At 34.3% G+C, this 26,171-nt stretch overlaps 1 protein-coding gene across 1 annotated transcript; it reads right to left on the bottom strand.

The window, feature by feature from the left end:
• Positions 1–1,623: 1,623 nt before the first annotated feature.
• On the bottom strand, positions 1,624–23,159 carry LOC138324750 (TPR repeat-containing protein DDB_G0287407-like). Its single transcript, XM_069269867.1, has 23 exons — positions 23,035–23,159; positions 21,771–21,921; positions 21,345–21,413; positions 20,769–20,878; positions 19,877–20,010; positions 19,118–19,248; positions 18,084–18,176; positions 17,496–17,651; positions 16,798–16,934; positions 16,286–16,394; positions 14,282–14,389; positions 13,440–13,613; positions 12,865–13,052; positions 12,393–12,562; positions 11,463–11,634; positions 10,180–10,303; positions 9,821–9,949; positions 9,206–9,324; positions 8,536–8,668; positions 8,040–8,156; positions 7,280–7,423; positions 6,371–6,451; positions 1,624–5,931 (listed from the first exon to the last, which is right to left on the bottom strand). Exons 2-23 carry the CDS (start codon positions 21,894–21,896, stop codon positions 5,125–5,127), a joined length of 3,531 nt encoding a protein of 1,176 aa, XP_069125968.1. The 5' UTR covers positions 21,897–21,921; positions 23,035–23,159; the 3' UTR covers positions 1,624–5,124.
• Positions 23,160–26,171: the final 3,012 nt, after the last annotated feature.

Genomic DNA, 26,171 nt, shown 5'->3' with positions numbered 1-26,171 from the left:
TGAAAAGAAAATGTTTAGAGGAGAAAGTACTAATGATTATGTATGGTTTGGACCTTTTTTGACCCCAAAAACATCAAATTTTTGAAACTGTTATTTAGTGATTAATTTGATGTAATTTGAATATTTAGTGCATCCCTGATTCAACTATAATAACTTTTTCTAATTGTGCAGCCGTAGTTGCCATGGCCAGAATGCCTAAGGGTTATACAGGTTTGTACATGTTTAAGGTTTCTTGGTCAACTAGTTAATATAATAAGAAACATTTGTCCCGTGACCTTGAATGAAGGTCAAGGCCTTTCATTTGGAATGTCTTGGTAGTCCCTCATTCAATGATGCTAAAAGTCAACAAGAGGCCCATGGGCCTTAACGGTCATCTGACTACCTGGCATTAGCTGTATAGGAATTAATTAGATCAAGGGTCATTCATTGAAATTAGGTCAAGGTCATTCATTTTCACAACTTTCGTCACCCTTTATCTCAGCATACCACAGGCCAAATATGAGTACCCTGGACCTTTTGGTTAGTTAGAAGAAATCGTTCAAAGATTTTAGCCTATTTGACCCCCTGTACTTTCTAGGTCATTCATTTTCACAACTTTGGTTTCCCTTTATCCCAGCATACCACAGGGCAAATATGAGTATCCTGGACCTTACGGTTAATGAGAAGAAGTTGTTTAAAGATTTTAGCCTATTTGACCCCTGTGACCTTGAAAGTAGGTCAAGGTAATTCATTTTCACAACTTTCGTCACCCTTTATCTCAGCACACCACAGGCCAAATATGAGTAAGAAGTATGAGAAGAAGTTGTTTAATGATTTTAGCCTATTTGACCCCTGTGACCTTGAAAGTACGTCAAGGTAATTCATTTTCTCAACTTTGGTCACCCTTTATCCCAGCATACCACAGACCAAATATGAGTACCCTGGACCTTTCGGTTAGTTAGATTAAGTCGTTCAAAGATTTTAGCCTATTTGACCCCTGTGACCTTGAAAGTAGGTCAAGGTAATTAATTTTCACAACTTTGGTCACCCTTTATCCCAGCATACCACAGACCAAATATGAGTACCCTGGACCTTTCGGTTAGTTAGATTAAGTCGTTCAAAGATTTTAGCCTATTTGACCCCTGTGACCTTGAAAGTAGGTCAAGGTAATTAATTTTCACAAATTTGGCAGCCCTTCATCCCAGCATGCTACAGGCCAAATATGAGTTCTTTGTTCCTTATGGTTAATGAGAAGAAGTCGTTTGAATGAAAAGTTTACGCACGGCGGACGGCGCACGGCGACGGACGGTGCATGATGACTATAGGTCATCCTGACCCTTCGGGTCAGATGACCAAAAATCAGATCCTAGTGATTGAGAAGAAGTTGCTAAAAGATTTTAATCTATTTGGCCTTTGTAAACTTGAATATAGGTCAAGGTCATTCATTTGAATAAACTTTCAATGCTTTCATCCCTGCACACTATAGGTGCAAATTTTGGTCTCTAATCTTCTTGAAAAGATAATGTTTTTAGGTGAAATTTTGTGAAAGACGACTAGACTTTATGAACAGACGATTTACGTTGCACCATTCCATAACCTCCCTAGTCTTTCAGGCGGGCAGATAAAGATAAGATTAAAGCAAAATCAAATTTTCATCACCATGATTTATTAACAACATTATCAGGGTTTTGAGAAAACCCAAATAAAGCAACAACACCCCAGTAATTTTAACCAATCATATTATAGCAAGCACTAGTAGGTGTGTCCTAATATGCTAATGAGGACAATGTATCTTTATAATTAACTCCTTGCCATTACTGATATTTTGTCTCTAATGTGGTTTTAATTAGCATCTGTTAATCACTGTTAATGATATACAATGACAGGACACTCACAAGCAATGATCGGGTTTTCATTTGCAAATTCAAGATCACATTATAATGTTTCAAGTATGCAAATAAAGATATTTGAATATGCTAAAGGAAGACCAGTGGTGCATCAAAATGCAAATTAAGATATAATCACAGTCGTGTTGGATGCTTAAAATACACATTACAGATATAGAAGACTTTGAAATCTGACTTCCAGTGTATTCTTGTTATAGGGAAAAATAGCATTTTCAAAACATTTGTCAGTAGAGAAAAATATATAGTACTGAAAATTTTAGTATTGATGGTTGTGTACACATGAAGAAAATCATCCTCAATACTCCAGGGTTTACAATCACTGATGTTATATCCACCCCTGGACTATTTCATAGTTAAACTGGAGGCAGCTCAGGAGAAAAATTCTGACCAATCACAGAACTGTAGAGACTTCCTTTAAAGATTACATAGAGAGTGACGCCCAACTTCAAAGCAACACAGTCAACCACAGTGTATCGTTAATCAATCTTTTGACGGACATCAAAGAATCAAATTACCAGTGTCTCCTGAACTTCCTTTATTTTTACTATGAGATAGTCCAGGGGTGGATATAATGTCAGTTATAGTAACCCCTGGAGTATCGAGGATGAGTAGATTCTAAAATACTGAAAATTTTAGTAATAATGGTTTAATGTGCATGCATGGAGAAAATGTAAACATTTTTCTATGAAGCACACAGTTCAGTATTTTAGTTTTATAAGCTTATTTATCATTGAGTAAAATGACCAATACACATTTTCTCCATGGTTCCTTGACCTTGAGAGCCATACTATAATATCAGTAGTGAATACCAGGTTTTAAAATAAGTACAGTTTTACGGTAATCCAATATACATGGTATTACACACGAATCTGGCAACAATTAGATAAAAGCACTGGTTCTGGTTTTTATATCTGGTTTTATCTGAAAAGTATATAATGGTAAACTGCAGGAGTATAAAATACTCAACATTTGACATAAGTCTCAATAGTAATTTTTCAACATCAGACGTGGAATTACTGATCAATAATCACTTTTTAAGTTTATGCTGTCTATATACCTGTTGAAGCCTCTGGAATAAAAAATGTCCCATTTCTTAGGAAGATCTTTCAAATCACAGAACAAAACTCCTTTAGATGTAAAATGTGTAAAATACTGATCATAAACCTAATCATAGCGTTACATTTAACTACAATATTGTCCTTATCTAGTACAGAACAATTTGTAGATATCTCAGCACTAAACTGTATTAAGATCACAAGTAAAACATGCATGATTGGGGTTGAAATAAGTTATAAATGACTGAACAGGGCCCAGTTTCATGAACGTTCCTTATCTTTAAATTAATTAAAATTGCCCGTAGGTAAAAAACATTACTAAGTAAGGAAGAAATCTTAAATTCAGGAACCTTCCAGGAAATCTCTCATGCTTTCCTATGGCGAATTTTAATAGAATTCCTTAAAATCCAGGAATGTTTGTGAAATTGGGCCTTTATGTATCATGATACCATTAAAACAAGTTCATATCAACTCAACATCTGTAAAGTATTGCCATAGTTTTATAAAAATAAATAAACAAAATCAAGTTGCTATGTTGGACACTATATGTCTGTTGACTACAGGTCTGTGTAGAGATCCTCAGTGTAATATTACATTGGATCATGGTGCTATCATAACCAAGGGTGGTACTGTAATAAGAGGCCCATGGGCCTTAACCGTCATCTGACTATTGGCACAATACAACATAGTCGTTTAAATATTTTAGCCACTTTGACTCCTGTGATCTTGAATGAAGATCAAGGTCATTTTTTTAAAACAAATATGGTAGCCCTTCATCACAGTATGTCACAGGCCCAATATCAGGTCTCTAGGCCTCTTAGTTATTCACAAAAAAGTAACTTAAAGATTTTAGCCTATTTGACCCCTGTGACCTTGGATGAAGGTCAAGGTCATTCATTTGAACAAACTTGGTAGCCCTTCATCCAAGCATGCTACAGGCCCAATATCAGTAACCTGGGCCTTTCGGTTATTGAGAAGAAGTTGTTTGAATGAAAAGTTTCCGCACAGCGCATGGCGCATGGCGCAAGAAGACGGACGGTGCATGATGACAATAGGTCATCCTGACCCTTCCGGTCAGATGACCTCATAAAATGTTACATCACAGCTCAACGATACCACTTATTAACCTCTATCAACGTATGATTTCATGGTGTAGGATTTGTTTCAATATAATTCAGAGTGAAAGACAGAATAATTTCTTTCAAAAGCAAAACAAAAACAAAACCCACCCCAATAGGAATATTCATGTACCAGGTGACACCGGATATGGGTGATAGAATGATGACAAAAGATGATATCCCCGTGCACTCATGTCAATTCAGCGGGAAGATTTCAAATAGCAACGTTCCATCACCACTGGAGGTACTTGTCCTACACAAACGTTATCAGGTATCATGTGGTACATGAAGTAGTCCCATTTAATTGGATATATGTTCTCTTTTTTTCTGAGATAGATTAGAGTTCAAAGGGATGGTGGTACATTATTCTTTAATCACTTTGCACAAAAATTCTCTAATGATATTAAATCTGATGTAAAATTTAAAAAGAAATCTGCTCATCAGTTTACTGTAAATCAACCTTCTTTTGCGGCTACAAAATTTTGCAATTTCCATTTCAAAAAAAGTTTGTAATGATAAACATTGACAGATTAATGTAATTCCTATCAATATGTATAAAGATGTAAAGATTCATTCGCGGGGTTAAACTTTCTCGAATTCAATTGGCTCTCGAAATTCATAAAAGTAAATCGCAAGCGAAAGAAAAACTGACATTGATGTACAGACATGATCAGAATACAAGTCCACGAAAAATGAATTCACAATGGAGGATAACAAAACGAAATAAAAAAAACAGCAAAAATGTTGTGAGATCTGTTTGATAAAGTTTGTTTCTCGTAGTGGTTCTGATGATAGATGCTCGTGGCATTTCTGAAGACTGATGCTTGTGGTGGTTCTGAATATGATGCTCGAGGCGGTTCTGAAGATGGATGCTTGGGTGTTTAGTAACATTTGAAATCACACTGAAGCTTGAATTGGAATCCATGAGATTAGGGGAGCAAAAGACATTACATAGCACTGTCCAAATCCATTAAGCAAAGTTAATACTGAGGCAGATCTTTGCTTATCTAAATTTGTGGTGTAAAACAATCATTATCTGTGATAATACGGTTTTGAGTATAAAATTCACGAATCATCGTCACTTCCTTCACGACTATCTCCTGCGTAACGGTTGTCTTGTTCCAGTTCATTATTATAAGAGTCTCTCGCCGTAATTTGTACGATTTCTTCGTCCTCCTCATCATCATCCTCTAAATTCACATTAAAGTCCTCGATAACAGGTCCACTGTCCGAATGAAGAATGTAATGTTCCTCGTAATCCTCGAAGGCATCATCATAAAAATTTTCATTGTCTGAGTTTTCGTGATTACTACCACTACCGTTTTCCTCATCCTCGTTCCCCTCGTAATAACCGTTCATCAGCTGCTCTATGGTGTCTGCGTTGTTGGTTGGTGGGATGACATTGTTGGGGTGGGCGTGGCCTAAATTACGTTGGTTCTCCGCCTCCTCTGTGTTAATCTCGGCGGGATTCAACGTTTCGAGTAAACTGTTATCTAACTGTATCTGTTGACCCACGCCCTGACTAATCTGATCATCATAATAATGTTCTACATCAGGATTTTCCATTTCTTCCTCATCCTCATTTGTATCCTCATCGCGATCTTCATCATGATCATCGTCATTCTCACCAAGATTTTGTGCGATTCTCTGATACCGACTCTCCCGTAACACGCCTTTTGCCCGTTGAGTTTTCGGGTGATCTGGGCCAAGGATTTCCTCACTTACACGAGCCCATTTCTTGAAATATTCGTAAGCTTTATTGAAGTCATTATTATCTTCGTACACAATACCAATATTGATGTAAAGTCTCGATGTAAGAATGTGGTACTCTCCGTACATCTGCATACATAGGTCCATTGCCTCATTATATAACTGTAATAAACAACAAAATATTAAATATATTGAGATCTAATATGAGCTTCCTTTGAAAGATCAGAATACAGAGTGTCTTTAATCTTAAGTTTTTACCGAATATTACACCACCATTTCCTTTTCCTTTTTTCTCTCTTCAGTTTGATGAACATAGCTAGTCAATATGAAAATACAAACCCAAAATGTTTTTTTCAGAATTGATGATGAACAAGTTGTTTTTACTCCTTTTTTGTAAAATCATATTATATATAAGGAACTTATATGACAAATGAAAACATGTATCCAAATATAATATTATGTAAACTATATTATTCTTCCATTCCACTTTGAGTTAAATACATGTACTTTCCCATTTCTGTTGGATCTTGTTCTCTGCTCTTTGAGTTAACATAGGTCAAATCATTATCTAAACAAGAAGTTGATTGAAATAATGTCTCACCTTTAACTGTTCCATACTGCCGCGGCGAGCCAGGACTCCCTTTGTCATTAGGGCTTCTGCATAGTGTCCCATGTCATTTAGCTACCACACCAAATAAAACATAAATATAGCTCAATAGTTTATCATATGGAAAATTTAATAGTTTAATGGATAAAAATATTCCCACACCAAATTAGCTCACATAGGGAAAATTTAAAGTTAATGGTACAGAAATATCAACCCTTCATCTCAAAGTCCATAGAGTTATCTGCTTATAGCAAATTATACCGCTATTCTGATTTTAACAAATCAATGGGAAAATCTTTAAGCTATCTGAAAATTTCAAGTAAACTACCTGGTAAATCTGGCTAACAGGTTAAATGAGTAAGGGCAAAAATTTAAAGTTAATGGTACAGAAATATCAACCCTTTATCTCAAAGTCCATAGAGTTATCTGCTTATAGCAAATCATACCGGTACTTTGATTTTAACAAATCAATGGGAAAATCTTTAAGCTATCTGAAAATTTCAAGTAAACTACCTGGTAAATCTGGCTAACAGGTTAAATGAGTAAGCTTATTCACCCCTGTCAACATATTTGGAGTCTTCCAGTTCAAAGGCTGGAAGAGTCAATTATAAAGTTTCAGGGGTGAGTGAGTTAACTTGAAATTGGTGGGACAATTGAATATTCCATGTATTCAAGAACTTAAATACATTGTGAAAATTTCGCTTTTGAGAAATAAAACAATTAAAATTAAACCAGGTTTTCAATTTATGTAATCTGCATTAAAGATATTCCAACTGTATCATAGATTTTTAGCTAAATTTTTAGTTTTGACTTTTAACAACCTCTTGATATCTCTGAATAAGATATATAAAAGATTCCCCAAGACACATAATCTCCCTGTAAAATGCCAGCAGATTTCCTTACCTCCTCGAATATCTTCAGTGCCTTGTCTATATATTTGTTTCCCTCTGCCAAGGCGGCCTCCCCCGTGAGTTCTGGCCCACCACCACACGCCTCCCAACTCTCCATGTTAAAGGCTAACTTCATCAGACTCATACCTAGCTTAAACTGTCAACAAACACATATGTAAATATCTTTTGTTTCATCTAAGAAATGTCATAAAATGAACAAACTTAGAAATTGAACGATTTTTTTTAAATATAAAGTATGTATCTAACTTTAAAGTGTGGATAGTGTTTTTAAGTTTGTTTGCTTGTTCTTGAATAGGATTTTGCAGTCCATGTTCTCCCTTTTAAATAAGATGAAGTGTTTGTCCAAAATCTGTATAAAAGAGGATAATGTAGAGGGGTGTAGGGGTGTGAAAAAATAAACAAAGGGAGGTAAACCTAGTAATTTATCGTTTCATTGCTGTCTAAATTTATGACATGGAATTGATAAGATAATGCTTTATTTTCTTAGAAGTGAGTTTGTGACGAGGCTTCAGCAGCCATCTTGGATTTCTCAACTCCAACATTTTATTGTTTTCATAAAATCTCCGAAAATCAGCTGAGGACAGAGAGTTTTAGATATTGGGTCGTCTACAAAAAAACAACACTTTTTTTAATGCTATTGTCAGAAAAAATGTTTTTTAACTTTCCTTGCCAGTAAAATCACAAAACTGTTCCTTTCCAGCCTTCACTTTAAAAAGTATAAGATTTCTGGTTTATATTAGCCTGTGTTTTACCTTGTGGTAAGTGCCTGGAAGTTTTTTCCTCAAGGCTATAGACTTTCTCCCATAGTGAATAGTTTTCCTGAGATCTGGCAGCTGACTTGGCGACACAAAGTCATTTAACTTTAATTTCTGCAGAGAAAAAGTAGAAGCTCAAACATAAAGAATTCTAGAAAACACAGTCTATCTCTTTATTGTCACAAATAAAATATTGGATATTTTGAGAAAACATATTTCCATACCTATAGTATACATTAACAGAATATGACCAAACTTCAAGCCATCCCAGTAAAGTTAAAACTTGGTCTGGATCAACACTATGCTTCATTTTTTTCCCCACACAAGGTTGAGAATAATAAATTTTAATGTGTCAAAATTAATCAGGTTCTTCAAATTTCATTGAGTTGAAGTTAATATAAAATTTGTGAAAATTTCACAATGTTATAAAATCAAATTATTATCAAAGTGGTGTAAATGTGACATATTTGTTATAAATCAAGTATATTTTTACCTCATCATATATCTCGGCCATTAATGCGTATAGCTCCACCATACGATGTGGCCGAGCCCCAAGTTCCTTCTCCTCTATTTTCATGGCCGTCCGAAGTAGTTCTAAAGCTTCTAAGTACTTACCAGCTTGTATCCTACATACATATGATATTGATGGATCAGAAGATTATACAGGGAATGGATAAAACTCACACAAATTATCATACATCGTTTAAGAACATCCATAGATATTTCAATGTTCAGAACATCATTCTATATAAGAATATTTTGATACAGCCTAGCTTATAACTATGACTTTAAGTAGGAGAATTATTCAATTGCTTTAAACCTTTGGCATTGTTCTACTTCTATACAAATATGTTTCACAACAAAGATGCCAAAAGAATCTACTTAAATTCATAGCATATATATCTACTGAAATTTATTAATGATTGTAAGAATCGTTATTTTTTAGCAGTGTACATTGTCCATTATCACCTACCGTATGACCCATAAGCGCCCATTCCCTATCAGCGCTCCTCCCCTTTTTGAGGCCTAATTTCATTGCTAACAAATAAGGACCAAAACTACGTTATTTTTTGCAAGAGTGTTACTTATTAGCACCTTTTCATTTTTATCAATTTTTATGGGCCCTGGGCGCTTATTGGGTCGAATACGGTAATAGAACTTACACCACCCTGCAAACTTTTTCGTATCGTATAGAAACATTCTCCTCATTAACTGTGTCATCTTCCTCAAACCGCGTCAGCGCCTTCTCATAGTAAGTGATCATTTCTGACGCAGTACCAACCTGCAATACACGAAAGTCGAACATCAATCTCCTGATCATCACTCTTCCCAACCTGTTATGTAAACGTTTTACTGTAACATCAGTAGATGTTATAAAGATGATGGTCTAATTTAAATCTAGTCTTAACCATAACACAGTAATAAAAAACCCACCCCATCATAACAGGGGTTTCAGTATAAAGAGATAGATTTAAAATTAATCTACTATTAATCTCAGCCATCCTCTCATAAATTATCAAGTACGGTAAACCAATTTATATTTGAGTTGACTTCATTTCCCAAGTCCGTATCTAACTACCCTTTCATCTCAAGTGGTTTAATACTATCTGTATTTGATACATATTTGTGATTATTAACTTTCCTGATCATCCTCAAAATTGAACTGTAAAAGGTTTATAGTTATGAAGGGAAGATAGGTTCATCTTTCATGTCAAAATGCAGTTTCTGCTCCGACTGGTCAAACAGTTTCTAATAAACATTGGACAGTGGTTACACACCTTACGCCAGTATGCTAGTAGCCTGGAGCTGAATTCTTCATGGTATAGCTGGTCAAATATTCTCCAGTCACACAGACACTGGGCCAGGCGGTAACTGTCATCTAAACAGACTAGTTGGCACGGATACTCCTGTTCAAATAATATGTAAAGGATACAGATTAATACAGTAATATTTAAAGCTCACAGAGCTAGGTTCCAGTTACTCACAAAGAAACTAAATGGCATAAAGGTAGTCTTATTAATACATTCACTTAAATACCAATATGCACTTAGGACACTCTGTGTCCACATTTTTGAATATAAAAACTGTCAGCAAACTACAAAATAATATTTATGTCACTATTAAGAGTAAGACTGACCTCTACATATCGGTCCACATTGTCCATGTGCTGGAAGTGGTCAGCTAGTTTTTTGTGCCACCAATAATAGGAATCGGACTTGTCTTGACCATTGGCCTTCTCTTCGTCACTCTTTTGGAAGTACCTGTACCACAATAAACAATGTTTACCACAGAGAAAACTGGACATTAATATAGGGGCCAAACAAGTAAGGATTAATCATCATTTTGACTACGTATACGGTACCATCTATGAATAATTATATATAAGTTTGCAGCCAAATGAGCTCATACTACAGTATATACAGTCAAAATGAAGATCTGACCATCCTTAAATTTACACCCTTGTTATGGTTTTGTATAAACTGAAGTTGGTAACTATGGTCGGTGTGGTTGCTAGGCTTAATAGACTGTGTACCGTATTCGCCGTGATTAGCGCCCCTCCCCTTATAACCTCCCCTCACTTTTTTGTGTGTGAAGAGTTTAAAGATTCTCCACCGCTGACAAATGGTATTTTTTTACTATCAAAATCAGGAGCAGACGATTTAGTATTTTTCTTCAGTTACAAAAGTTACTTACTTTACACCATTACTACCATTGAAAAGTTTGAGCTTCTAATTTTACTTCAAGTTAAAGTTGCAAAAAATAATTAATTGCATCCGGAAAGAAATCTGTGGCACTATATCCTATATGGAATTCAGTACTGATTGCGCATGCACTAAAGGTGAAATTAATTATTTTATATCATTTTTGGTGTTAATTAAACATATATATACACGATTAAACACCAATTATTGTTCAAGTGATTAATATCATATATGCTCTGTCGGCGGTGGAGCATCTTTAAGTTGTATAAACAACTCTATCCAATGGATTTAACACTGGTTTACAACATATGATGCCTCTTACATCATAACTGTATCCCATATTACATCAACTTGCCAGTATCTTACATGTGAATCACGACATAATAATGCATCTCAAAGGACAAAAGGCATATGCATGTTCACTGTAAAATATTTATGCACCATGAGTACAGAAATATTAAAGATATGGCTGTATTTTTTCGTCCACAACTTACATTTTCATTCTTTCATAAGCGACCCCTTTGTTACAAGTACCTAATGGGCGCTATTCTATTCATCTGCCACCCAGATTGCATTTATATCTCCAATAAATGCAATCTAACAATCCTTTACACAATCAAAGGTAACAAAATAGAAGAAAAGAGAAATATGTAAATATTACAATACATACATCTTTTGTGAAATTAAATTTTTTTATGAGTACGAAAGTAGATGAAACCTTTTAATGACAGCTTTGCTAAGTGCTCGATGATAGAAGTCAAGTCTTCCTTCTCGATTTTCTCCATAAGGCCGGAGGAATGGCTGGAGAGTAGAAAACACCTTGGTCCATTTCTTGTCAGGAAGGGGCCCCATATTTTTTGCGCTTTCTTTTTCTGATGATTCTTTTTCCTCTGTCAAATAAATAAATTTTATTGTTACACTCCAATAAAGGGTTTTGACCATAGGTTTATTTGTGTGTTATTTTTTTTCCAGTTATAAAAATGTAGATTTTAAAATCAGTTTTAAAATGAATTAATCTAAATTAGTCATAATTAAGTTCAACATCATATTAAATGGTATGTCAAAAGTGATTTACAGTACAAAACAATATACCCAGGTAGATTACATTCTGAGCAAAATCAGAATTCATAATGCATTGTATGATTTAAATATGTTAAAATCTAACCTATTTCATATACAATCCCTTTTAAACATCTGATCACTTTCAATATTGAACATAGAGGACTAGGGGCAAGAGGAAACTGGATATAGATATAGCTACCATTTTCGAGGGGATGATATTTTCATGATTTCGCTGCACATTGCTATGATCATGAAAATTTAATCCACAAAATAATGAGGAACGGTATTTTCCTTTAAAATCCATATCGCGAAAATTTAAAATCACTAACATATGATTTTCTCGTTTTTAGGCCAAATTATGAAAATTTTGGTCCAGCTATATGGTATAACATAAACAGTTGATGGCTAAAAGAAAAGTCATGGCATAATGGCAATATATTGATGGTTGTGTCGTTAAATGTGGGGACTCGCTTAAAATATGTACTTTAAAAATATTCTGGACCCATTTTTGTCTGTCCCTTGGGGTGTCTCATTACCTAGGTTTGACTGTATGTATAACATATGGTTGATGTGTACTGATTTGTACCTTTTTCGTCAAAAGGACTTGGTGGCATGAGAGTGGCCTCCTGTCCAAGGATCTGTCTCAGCTCATTCTCCAGCAGACCAGCTGAGGAAGCCTCTAATAGACAGAGGGTGGCTACTACCAGGTTACCGCCCGTCTCCGTCTCTAGGCGCGTCAGCAGGTACTCCAGAAGGCTGTCGGCATGAAATTATCTCCCGTTAACACGGATGTTTATCAATCTATGATGTTCTGTGATAAACTATCTCCCTTATTTTTTGTCATAAAGACTGAGTTTTTGATTACCACTCAAGACACCAATTTACTTAGGATCTATTAAGGCTAGTCTAGAACACTTTTATAGACTCAAACTCTTGCTGATTCCCACAGTAAAATCATGAGTCCTGGACTCGTTTTGGCGAGTTCCATAAATCACTGACACAAATTGCATAAAAACAGAAAACTTGATCTGTTGAAATTAACCTTTCTCCTTACATACCTCAGTAAACTTTCTGGTAATTCTGCAATCTTCCTGTCTACATCACAAAGATCATCCAATAGGCGGATTTCTTCGCACGCCACCGTTAGCCAGAGAGGGTTTTCGGAGGTCTGTTTTGACATCAGCCGACTCAGCTGGCTAACACTCAGACACCGATTATACTTCTTTAGTAATTCTGTTACAATTTTCTGTCCACATGAAAGAAAATTCCAAATTATTGTTCTGTATCATAACTCTTTAAATGTACTGTAAATGTGGATATCACCTCAGAGAAAATCTATTCTGATTACATTATAGCCTTTTTAGTGAAAAATTTCCCTGTGCACAATAATTTGTGTCTATATGAAACTATGATGCAAAAGGTCATATTTATCGAAAAAATAACACTGTTGTAAAATGTTTGCTCAAATAAAACTTAATATCAAACACTCGCAATTTATATCCATGCTTTCAGTACCGTGATGGGTCCGAGAGGCAACAATCGCCTATGAATAAAAGACCTTGACAACAGGTAACAGGTAACAGTATTAATTTTGGATGATAAAAGTGATTAGATATGTAGAAGCTATAAGTACCTCTCGAGACTCCATATCCAGAGGACTGATCTCCAGTAAAATCGGTTTAGTTTCCCTGGCAACCAAGGTCTTGTGTTGGGGTGTGTTCTCTATCGTAGAAAACACACAGCGCACTCGTGGTGCAAGTTTCCGTGGCAACCAACTCATCACCAAGGCTGCCTGCTCTTCAGCAAACTGACAGTAAAGTGTTTTTATTGTAACATCTGTTTCTTTAAGTTTGTTCTATATTTTGATCATGAATTAATAATTTACTACTTATTAAAGATGCTCCACTGCTGACAAATCATATTTTTCCTCTATCAAAAACAGCAGCAGACGATTGAGTAATTTTCTTCAGTTACAAAAGTTTCTTACTTTACACCATTACTACCATTGAAAAGTTTGAGCTTCTAATTTTATGTAAATATAAAAATAATTAATTGCATCCCGAAAATTCCATGACACTATGTCCTATATGGAATGAAATACTGATTGCGCATGCACCTAAAGCAAAATGAATATTTATATATCACTTTTGTGTTATTAGACATATACATGTATATACACAATTAAACACCAATTACTGTTAAAATGATCAGTGTCATTTATGCTTTGTCGGCAGTGGAGCATCTTTAAGTGTTTTTGAAATACAACTGTATTTTTTTGTTTGCAAAAGGTGTTTAAGTATATCACTGATTATGAACTTTAATTTTAAACAATGTTTAAAATATGGTTTTATGATTTTTATATTAAATGTTGTTTAAAACATGATTTTTTTTAAAGTATTCAACGCCAATATTTTTATCTCTTTAATGAATTCTTTTTCAAGCTATATATAATGCCTAACAGATGCTTTTATCTACCTGGTTGAGGGCGTCAATGAAGATGATCACAGGACGCGTATTGGGGTTTGACAGCATACTACAACACATCTGAGCAGTAGATTCAATACCTCGCGGGATGTTGGAATCCTATAAATCCAATTTGATAAAGTACATATTACACGATTGCATTGCTTGTGAGACAGGTAATAATATATTTGGGTTAATTTTCAATATATCATATGTTTTTTTTTCGTAAAATATATCAATAGTAGCAAACCATTCAAAACATTTGACTGTTAATATATTCCAATCAAAATATCTTTCAACACAAATACATTGTAAGTATTCTTTTGCTTCAATAAGGCAATCAGTATCTGTCATTATGTCCTCGGAACTTGAAATATACACCCCTGGACTATCTCATAGTACAACTGGATGCAGTCCAGGAGAAAACAACTGACCAATCAAAGGCCTGGAGAAACTTCCTTTGAAGATATACAGAAAGAGCTATGCCCAACTTCAAAGCAACACAGTCAACCACAGTGTACGACTATTCAATTCTTTTGATGTAATTCAAACTTCAAAACTATACTTGATCATCAGTTGTCGCACATATAGAGCCAACTGTTTTGCTATGACATATTCCAGGGGTGGATATAATGACAGTGACAGTAACCCATGGAATATTGAGGATGCTGTTACAATAAATGTCTCAGTTTATTCTATTATGACAAATTACCGTCATTTTGGACCAATCAACATTTAGCCTCAGTTCTTTATTACTTCGAACCATTTGGATAACTCCACCATTGAGACAAATGGGATAATTGGGACAACTCTATTATAATATCAATATGAGATGGGACAACTATATTACAATATCAATATGAGATGGGACAACTCTATTATAATATCAATATGAGATGGGACAACTCTATTATAATATCAATATGAGATGGGACAACTCTATTACAATATCAATATGAGATGGGACAACTCTATTATAATATCAATATGAGATGGGACAACTCTATTACAATATCAATATGAGATGGGACAACTCTATTATAATATCAATATGAGATGGGACAACTCTATTATAATATCAATATGAGATGGGACAACTCTATTATAATATCAATATGAGATGGGACAACTCTATTACAATATCAATATGAGATGGGACAACTCTATTACAATATCAATATGAGATGGGACAACTCTATTATAATATCAATATGAGATGGGACAACTCTATTACAATATCAATATGAGATGGGACAACTCTATTACAATATCAATATGAGATGGGACAACTCTATTACAATATCAATATGAGATGGGACAACTCTATTACAATATCAATATGAGATGGGACAACTCTATTATAATATCAATATGAGATGGGACAACTCTATTACAATATCAATATGAGATGGGACAACTCTATTACAATATCAATATGAGATGGGACAACTCTATTACAATATCAATATGAGATGGGACAACTCTATTATAATATCAATATGAGATGGGACAACTCTATTATAATATCAATATGAGATGGGACAACTCTATTACAATATCAATATGAGATGGGACAACTCTATTATAATATCAATATGAGATGGGACAACTCTATTATAATATCAATATGAGATGGGACAACTCTATTACAATATCAATATGAGATGGGACAACTCTATTACAATATCAATATGAGATGGGACAACTCTATTATAATATCAATATGAGATGGGACAACTCTATTACAATATCAATATGAGATGGGACAACTCTATTATAATATCAATATGAGATGGGACAACTCTATTACAATATCAATATGAGATGGGACAACTCTATTATAATATCAATATGAGATGGGACAACTCTATTATAATATCAATATGAGATGGGACAACTCTATTACAATATCAATATGAGATGGGACAACTCTATTACAATATCAATATGAGATGGGACAACTCTATTACAATATCAATATGAGATGATCTTGTCTGATAAGATTCCTTTACTTACATTAATGACCTCCATTTCCCTGAGCAGACGTTTCAACATAGCCTCCAGACACGTGGATCCTGGTGCTGCACCAACAAAATGGAAGAACACATGCCACTTCTGTCCACTGCTGTAAGGTAGAAAGGGAAGGTTACCGTCAGTATATAACTATTGCCAAGCTAGATATGACAGTTCTGTTATACAGGTGGGTGTAAAACACCTCACATCATGACATTCCTCTGATGATGACATAATGAAATTGCTTCTAAACTACTTTTACATACTATTTTTTTCTGCATATTTCAGAAAAATAATCAAACATGGGTCAGTCAAGCAGATAGGGATATTTCGATCATCATGAAAGATTTTGCCTGTTTAGAACTCTGGATTCCTCATGCTGACTAGTCAAAATCTTTCAGTCGGATAAAGATATCTCTATCAGTTTGATAGACCTATGTAAGATTTGCTGTGAAATACAGTACAAATACAGCTACCTGTATAGACTGTGACATGTGGTTACAGTGACGGTTTACCTCTGTATCTGTTCCTCCTGTATCTTCTTCTCTATCACAGTCGCAGCCTTGCATAAGATTGATGACTTTCCGTAACCCTGTCCACCTAGAATTAGCAGTGGTACATCCTTCTCGTCCCGGAAAATGTAGTCCTCTATCTGTCAACAAAAAACTTCATCAAATGAGAATAGTCCTCTATATGACAACAAAAACTTCATCATATGAGAAAAGTTCTCTATCTGTTAACAAAAAACTTTATCATATAGAATAGTTCTTTATCTGTCAACAAAAAACTTTATCATATGAGAATAGCCTTCAAGCTGTCAACAAAAAACTCCATCATGAGAAATGCTAACAGAACTGATACAAAACCTTTATATCTAATAATTCTAAGTCAAATCATTACAGACAAAGTTACTTTAAATTTAAAACAAAACACGTATCAGCAAGTTTTTTGTCTTTTTCGTCAGAGGAGATAATTGGCTGCAACATTTTATAACAATCTCTCTTAGACCAAGTTCTAAATAATTCTGCACTTCTCTGTTTCAGTCAACAAAATCTTACTTTTTACAGTACAGGTTAAGATGGACGAGTGTCTGACAAAAGCCACTCAGGAGGACAAAAGCCCTCTAGGTCATGGTTAACAACATATTCCCCCTATCTAAGGGCAGGGCAAAGAAATGGATTTTTCACAATCACGACACAGGACTAAGTCTTACCTTGCGGATGACATCAGATCTACCGATAACAAACTCCCCTTTGTTTTTCATAAAGAACTGGTGCTCTAATTTGGTATTGGAATCTTCCCTTGTAGAAGATTGAGGCTGTTCTCCCAAGAAGTCGTAGGCAATCTTCTGTTTACAAAATTCTGTCACCTAAAATGAAACAAAGGATTTTGATTGATTGGCACATACATACAGTAAAACATAATTATAACAAACACGCTTACAGCAAATTCATGCCTATAACGTATTTCCTGACAATGTTCATGTAAGATATTTGCATTATGTATATCAAGAACTCTTATCACAAAGTAATATTTATGGTCCCAGATGTTCGTTATAACCGTGTATTACTGTATTCATGTTACAACTGCATTTGTGATTCATCTGATTATAAAATTTACTCATCATTATTGCTATTTCACATCAGTATCATAGTACATGTATACATTTTTTCATCAAAAGCATCAGCATTTTGTTGTTCTTGAATAAATAAACAACAAACTGTAAAACATCTCCAATTACCAGCTGTTAGATGATAAAGTGTGAATATGACTGAGCTAAAATGTCAGAGACATCATTTACCATCTGGGAGAAGCTGTCTTCTAACTGAACCCTTGGCCTCTTCTTCTGGTCCAAACCCCGATATTGCACTTTATACTTACAAATTCTGCTGGACTGAAAAACAACAGTATAACACTTATAACTTGTAACATAACATTAGAAATAGCCGGATCTAATTCATTTATGGGTCTATAAGTTTAAAATATAATGTACTATCAACAGCCAGGGTCATATAAGGAAGTGCCAGGTTTGTTGGTGGAGGAAAGCCATAGTTCTTGGAGAAAAACCACAGGCCAGTGGTAAGTTACTGGCAACTGCCACACATGGGTTTAGAACTCGCTACCCAGGGGTGGAGGGCTTGTGGTAATATGTCAAGACATCTTAACTACTCTGCCAATGCAGCCCCATAATTCATTTTTCTTTGATACAATTTATGTGAACTCATTTATACAATTTAGGGATAAAGTATCATAGAATAATTTATTTAATAAGTTACATAAAAGCGTTATGAAACAAAGCCAAACATGTACATAAGAAATGCAAATTCTGAAGATTGCCTGATAAACATTATAGTGTACAGTATAACTTGTCTAAGTTGGCCCCTGTCTCATACAGATCCCTGTGAAGTCCAGAATCATTACACTACATTTTTCTTCATAACTTAAAGTTATTAAAACCTGAATAATCCAGAAACCTGGATATACTGACCTAATATGCTGGTCTGAATTACATCTGACAAGTTACACTATATCAGGTTATGTGAATATGTAATTTTTATCGTAACAGTCTCTATCGGATTTGTTTTTGTTCCAAATACTCCATTTTTGTATATTACAGAGTTATCAGCCCTTGCAAATAGGTATCAAATTAAGACATCATTGGTTTAGCGAGAGAAAAGTATGTTGTTTTGACTGTAAGATATGACGTTAAGTTCACAGACAGATGATATTCCTACAAGGAAAGATAACTCTGTAATATCACAATAATTGTTTTTACAGAAGATGAAAGCTTACAGATTATTTTTCATATGAATACATAAACAGATGAAAACTTACAGGAAATTTCTGAGAGATTTTATCTCCTGTCATCTTAATGGCCTGTGAGGCAGCAGTGTCTCTAACAAAATACTTTGTCTCCGTGGCAGGAACCTTCTCTAGGAATTCATCTTGTCGCATCAAAAATAAAGCTGAAATATCATACATGTGAATGTGTAAAGTAAAATGTTCTTATTTCAAACAACACCAGACATGTGAATTGTAAAGTACAATGTTCTTATTTCAAACAACACCAGACATGTGAATTGTAAAGTACAATGTTCTTATTTCAAACAACACCAGACATGTGAATTGTAAAGTACAATGTTCTTATTTCAAACAACACCAGACATGTGAATTGTAAAGTACAATGTTCTTATTTCAAACAACACCAGACATGTGAATTGTAAAGTACAATGTTCTTATTTCAAACAACAGTCGCTTTGTTGTTACTGTTACATAATTATGATATACTGGTTACTGTCTAGGCTTAATTTGTCTCCTTTTGTAAAGAAAAAACTGTGATCATCATAAGTTTATCTAAAATAGTTATTGTCTTCTCGGTTACAGGTCAGTTTCATATATGAAAGGTCTTATTAATATTGTAAATGGCAAAAACTTCAGTACGCAGTAACAGTTTCAAATATCCCAACTTTTGTTGCACCATATACTTGATCATGGAATTCAGACACACACATGTATATGCTAAATTGAATTTATACTAGACAATGAAGTACTAGTCATACACAAGGAGACTCTGGTCTGGACCAGAATACATACAATTTTGGTTATCCTCGCGATAGGCCCCGTACATAACCTCCAGGTCCTCGACCAGTAAACCATAGGCAGTGATGTAGTCCTCAATATGTTCATCCAAATGTTCTCCCCACATAGGCACCCAGCCCAGAGCTTCACTGTAAACAAAGCATATGACATATTATCCAGTACTTTAAAGATGCTCCACCGCTGACGGAGCATAAACAATGCTCATCATTTGAAGAATAATTGGTATGTCTAATTAACACAATAAATAATGTAAAATAATTTATTTTTCTTTTGCTGCATTTGCAATTAATGCTTCATTCCATATAGGACATAATGCCACAGATTTTTTTCGGGACACAATAATTAATTTTTTATATTTTTATCTTGAAGTAAAATTAGAAGTTCAAGCTTTTCAATGGTGCTAATGTTGTAAATAACTTTTGTAACTGAACAAAAATACTAATTTGTCTACTCCTGTTTTTAAGAAAAAATACCATTTGTCAGTGGTGGAGCATTTTTAAACAAATTACAATACATGTACATTTCCCTCTATCATCCAATACTAACAAATATTTTATGCCTGATATTACTCGTAATCTAATTAAACAATCATAATTAAATCTTAATATGGGTTAGCAGCAACATTACACAAGTTTTGACGGTATATATTTCTACTTGTAACATGGTTAAGTTGGGTCTTGATCAAACTTACCTCCAGGCACAGAAAAACTAATTAATGCAAGTGCATGTTCATATTATCAGGAGGATTTGAACAAAGTCACAACAATTCAGGTTAATTTTAACCTGAATCAGTAAATTAAATGAACCACTAACCTAGTTTAGTCAACAGATGTAAACTTTTGATAACATTGAAGGGATGCTGGACAACACTTCAAATGTAACTAACCTGGTAACATTTAGGAACAAGGGCATCATATTATGGAAGTAACAAGATTCAATACTGGTCTGTATCTTCTCCTGGTCAGTAACATCCCGACGATCTGGGTGTCTCGAGCCCTGCATACAAACAACAGATACCAAGTATAGTTACACTTCAGAATGATAAGTACTTTATCATTGACTTCTAAATTAAGGCTTGTGTTTCCAATATGCCACTGATAGTGGTATAAAATTGTTTTCATCATAAACCAAGACTATGGCTATTTTCTTAATTTTCATTTCATATTTAAATAGAAAAGAGTTTTCTATAAACTTCATTTCTATATTTTCCATCAAAATTCATTTAAACACTTTTAAAACAAAAATGGCTATCGTAATTCACGGAAAAAAGTATGTCATTTAAGTTTCCTAGCATGTGCCCAGCTATCAACAATAGGCATCTACTGTTATACTGTATGTATGACGAATAATGTGTATAATAATTAACAAAGTTTGTTGATTTCTAAAGATTTGTATTCTAAGCTTAAAATGCAAAGGTATGAAACCGAGCCTACAGGGACCTTGAAGTAAGTTTTCTACCTACCCATTTGACAAAGTGTTCTGTCAATGTCAGCTGTTTGGACTCGCACCATGACCTCAGTTCTGGTAGGACCTAATACAGGATAACGGATATATAGATAATGTATATGAATCATCAATAACAGGCAATTTTTGTTTTCATGATATTAAATTTAGTATTAAAGAAAAGCATCCAAGTTTATTATAATATTATTAATCAGTTTGGAAAAATTATGAAAATTCATGATCAGTACAAGAATTGCATAGAAGATTAAAAATCTTTTGACTGTCAGAAAAAGTTTTAGAGAGAAACCTGAGCAACACATTTCCAAAAGCCTAGTAGCCATATATTATACCAAAGAGGATTAAAATGTGTTCAAATCCACCATACAATACCAATGTACCAGCTAGACTGGGTACATTTTCCAACAAAACATGTTGTTACATTTACCTGCTTTCGAATCACATCCCTCTCCGAGTGAAACTCGTCGGAGTAGGAGGTGATGAAGATTTTCACAGTAGACTTTTGGCCATTGTTGCTGTTTTTACGGGGTTTGGTTGCTCCTCCAGTGGCCATACTTATCTTAAACCTACATCCACACCTACAACCAAACCAATATTTAAATTGAATAACTCTGCTGTGCTATGGTCTTTTTATAGGATAAATATATAACTGTGGAGTGCCAGAACTTTGCCCCTATACATACTATATATGACAGTGGGAAACAAGTGATCAGTGCAAGAAGCAGCATTTTAACAGTCTTGACTTACCAGTAGTTAGTATAATGTCAGGGGTTTCATTGTTTTTCAGGAGAGGAGTTACAATTGCAATTCCAGGGGGTATTTAGGCTTGAACTAAATGAGTTCCACGGTAAAGACCCCTTGCAAGTAAAGACCCCTTACAAGCTTAATATGTTGTATAACCTGTTTCGCAATCGATGTTAAATAAATAAAGTTTATCTTTAAATGCAGATTTTCAAATATTGTATACATATATATCAGATTCAGGTCAAATCTAAAGAACATCAGGATGATAAAAAAAACTTTTTTATTTAATTTTTTTTTATTTCAACCTCAATGTAACTTTTATCATTAATTAGTCTAAGACAATGTAATGCTTAAATAATGGTTTCGAAATCAAAAAGTACATGTGTTAATTTTAATGCTGTGTCCTAGTCTCCAGATATATACATGATTGTACCTAAAACCAAAATGACAAATTTTGAGATTCTAAACAAACATTTAAAATACCAAAATCCTCACTAATGTTTACATATTTTGATGATGTTTTCGTTTGCAGACAATTAATCACATTCTTTATTTTTAGACAGAGACAGGACTGGGCTCAGCCATCGATAATAGCTGTCAACAAGTGGCTTAGGAAAAATCAATTGGATCCACTGCGTAACTGTTGAGCTTATAATAATGCAGCCAAACTATCCCATACAAAACGGTCGTTGGAATGCTTCTCACTTAGAAGAAACATTTAGCATGTTAAAATATAATATATAAAAATAGCTTGCACAACAGATTAATTCTATTAAAGTCACAGGAACTTTTTTCACGAGTTGATCATCATAGAATTTTTGTAATCAATTTGCAATATAATCAGTGCTTCACGCCCAATGACAAAACTAGAAGGCTCCAGAATTTCTTGAAAAATAAACATGAATATTTCATCATGATGCATCTCCGAGGTATATGTGTATAGTTACCTGTAAGCCCCGTTTTCACACTAGCCATATTAGCATGTCTCTGCTCAAATTAGCAAAACATTCATTTCCGACCTTCGCATGTTGACGTTCGCGTTTTCTGTCTTCCGACGCAAAAGATTTCTCTTACATATACTCTCTAAGAGTTATCTCCCCTATTAAGGATCTGGCGAAAAGACACTATTTTTTTTTTCTAAGATAGGTTTTTGAAAATTGGAATTCACGTTGATATATTGTACTACATGTACCGACTCTAAATAAAGTTGACTTGACTTGACTTGACCAAAGTTAAAAATGGAATAAAAATATGGCGATGTGCTTGATTTTTATCTTAATCTATTTTTTTCAGAAGGCATAATATGAATCAAATCAAAGATAGCTATTTGAGGTAAATTGTGATACAGTAGGCAGTAGACTAGTACGCGACAAAACTAAACATCCTTATATTCTTCGAGGCAATGTAAAATTTGTGAATGAATTTGCACCCCGAATTTTTATCCTATTCTTGCTGCAAATTTTGATGAATAATGACGTATCTTTTCATTGTGCATAATTTTGAGATATTAAGTACAAATGCGCGTCGCAAATTCACTCAGCAATTTTATTTCGACAGGATAATGTACATTGAAAAAATAACGTGTTGAAATCAACATTTTAACACAATAATAATATCACACAGTCAACCCATTATTTTAGCCCAGAATAGCCCTTCCACCTAAATTTTGAAAAGGAAAATAGGCCTACATCTCGTTTTTCCCCAAAGTAGGCCTACAATTTCTGACATATTCAACCAAGGATTTATAAGTGAGAAGGATTTGTCACTGTCTCTTTACATTACTAAACATCACGCGAGACGCCTTTGAACCGTGAATAAAAACATTTTTTACGCAACAAATACTTTTTTTTAAAATCCTTATCCTATGCAGTATAAAGAAACACCAATGTAAAGCTTAATATTAAACTTTACGATGTCTAGTCTTTGGTTTAGGAACAGAATTTAAGAACAAGAAATGTCTTATATTTTCATTTAAAAAATAAGACTGCTCGTGAATTGACGACCCGCTTCAGAAAGTAAAACGGCCCTGAAGCCTTGCACCCACAAGCTACATCAAAGGTTGCACCGGGGCAAAATATGATCAATCACGATCAGTGCAAAAACACAAAAGCGCTCGCGACGTATTCGTCCAAAACCTGAGTGACGATTCCTTCTCACTTTAAATCCTTGTCTTCAACGCTTCACAGAAAAATCTCTAATGACTTAACTTTTTCTTAAATTTTGCATTTCAAAAGGAAAAAAGTTCCTGTTTCTAAAACCATCTAAAAATAGGTCAGTGTTGGCTTACTTGATGTTTTTGTTCACAGACGCACGCATTGTTGTTGTAATACAGATTTTATTATAGATGTCTTGGTAGTATTCTGCACCGAGATATTCTGTCATATTATTTGTTAGTCTGAAAATGCCCGTGGATTTTTGTCCCGTTACAATTTTTCAGCATTTCTTGCTAAAATTCAAATTCCACGTGTTTAAGGCCAATAGGTTATAATTATACACTTGTTTAAAAATGCTTTTTATTTTCATATCAGTGAAACTTAAAAGATTTCTTTACTGGAAAAATTCAATCTAATTAAAATTAGACTTGTAATATTCCGCTCCACTACGATAATCTTCGTTACGTTCCAATTCTTAGATCGTGGAAAAAATTACCTGCTAACAATGTTGTCGCACCGGCGAGTTCAGTAAAACATTTGAAGTGAAAGAAATTTCCACTCTATACTTTTCAAAATGGCCAGAACTAAACAAGACATTTTGATATACTTTTTATTGTTGTTAACTTACCTTTGCCTGCATGTGAATTAGACTCTAGCTTTTCGTTTTGGCTTTGAAGAAATAATATCTGAATAACTCGTAGAGAGCTGCGTTGTAACGTTGCTCTCAGGCATACTGGAGGTTCAATGGATGCTTCAAATGACGTTCTCTCACTTTCTGTTGTTTCAAGTTTGATTGAATTTCTTGTCAAAAACCTGTCATTATCCTAATTGCTAGCTGCTATATTGTAGCTCATAAGACTTAAGACAGGAAATGGTGTCGTCTTTAAAACGTATAGTAGATCGGGAAGGTATATTCGTTCTTGCATTTTCAAATTGATCCCAAAACAAATGCCTCACTGAATATAGCCTAATCTTGGATACTGATATCTAATTTTAAGATTGATATTGCTACTTCTCAGAAAGTACTAAAATGATCTTGCTCAAATTTCCTTTGTAGATCCCTATTGGTTGGTCATCTTTGTGACTCTTAAGACTATACGATTCAGTTTCATTTTCAGACACACAGGTTTAAGAAGTTAGAGGTTTTTCCCCCCAGTTCTTTTTGACTTGGTCATGACCTCTACTTCCGATTGGCAAGTTTTGACCTTCCATCGTTAATTGGTCACTTGGCCCAATTTGTTTGTTCCTTCTGTGTCATTTTTGTAAAGTACACAGTTGACTACAGTAGATTTTTAATTTAAATCACAAGATTTCAATTCTTTAGTTATTCAGCAGGTTGTTTTCGTGTGTCGTTCTACCATAAATCGATTGTGCAGGATCATTTTATAAGCATGCAGTGTGTATGATTTGTGATGCACAAGCTTTAGCATGCTTGATTTATTGTTGCTCAATATAATAGTGGTGGTCTTCCATGCCTGGTAAATTATATAAAAAGCTGGGTAAATTGGGTAAATATTAGTTTGTATTATAACTCGTAATATTAAAGATGCTCCACCACCGACAGAGCATAAATATATCCATCATATGAGCAATAATGTTTGTTTAATCGTGTATGTATGTGTCTAATTTACACAAAATTACACATAAATCAATTTATTTTGCTTTTAGTACATGTGCAATCAGTACTTCTTTCCATATACATTATGTAGGACATAGTGCCATGGAACTTTTTTAGGGCACAATTAATTATTTGTAATATTTTCATCTTTACCTTTGTCTGTTCCTATTTTTGAAAGAGAAAAATTACCATTCTTCAGCGGTTTAGCATATTTAATTGAAAATAATATGGACTTAAAATTATACTGTCAACATCATGAACAGAAGCATCTATTCCACAGAGACCTGGTACAAATTTCTAACCAACATTATTT

Source organism: Argopecten irradians, chromosome 6 (assembly GCF_041381155.1).
Source record: "Argopecten irradians isolate NY chromosome 6, Ai_NY, whole genome shotgun sequence".
Taxonomy (NCBI): Eukaryota; Metazoa; Mollusca; class Bivalvia; order Pectinida; family Pectinidae; genus Argopecten; species Argopecten irradians.
Note: the sequence above shows the minus strand (reverse complement) of the source record. Positions and strands in the feature narration are given on the sequence as shown.

Excerpts from the sequence above, each read along its gene's own strand:
- LOC138324750 (XM_069269867.1), bottom strand. The coding sequence starts at position 21,896 with ATGGCCACTGGAGGAGCAACCAAACCCCGTAAAAACAGCAACAATGGC. Across the intron at positions 20,879-21,344 it reads CAGAACACTTTGTCAAATGG|GGCTCGAGACACCCAGATCG; the intron begins GTAGGTAGAAAA and ends GTTTGTATGCAG. Across the intron at positions 9,325-9,820 it reads TACTAGCATACTGGCGTAAG|GTTGGTACTGCGTCAGAAAT; the intron begins GTGTGTAACCAC and ends CGTGTATTGCAG.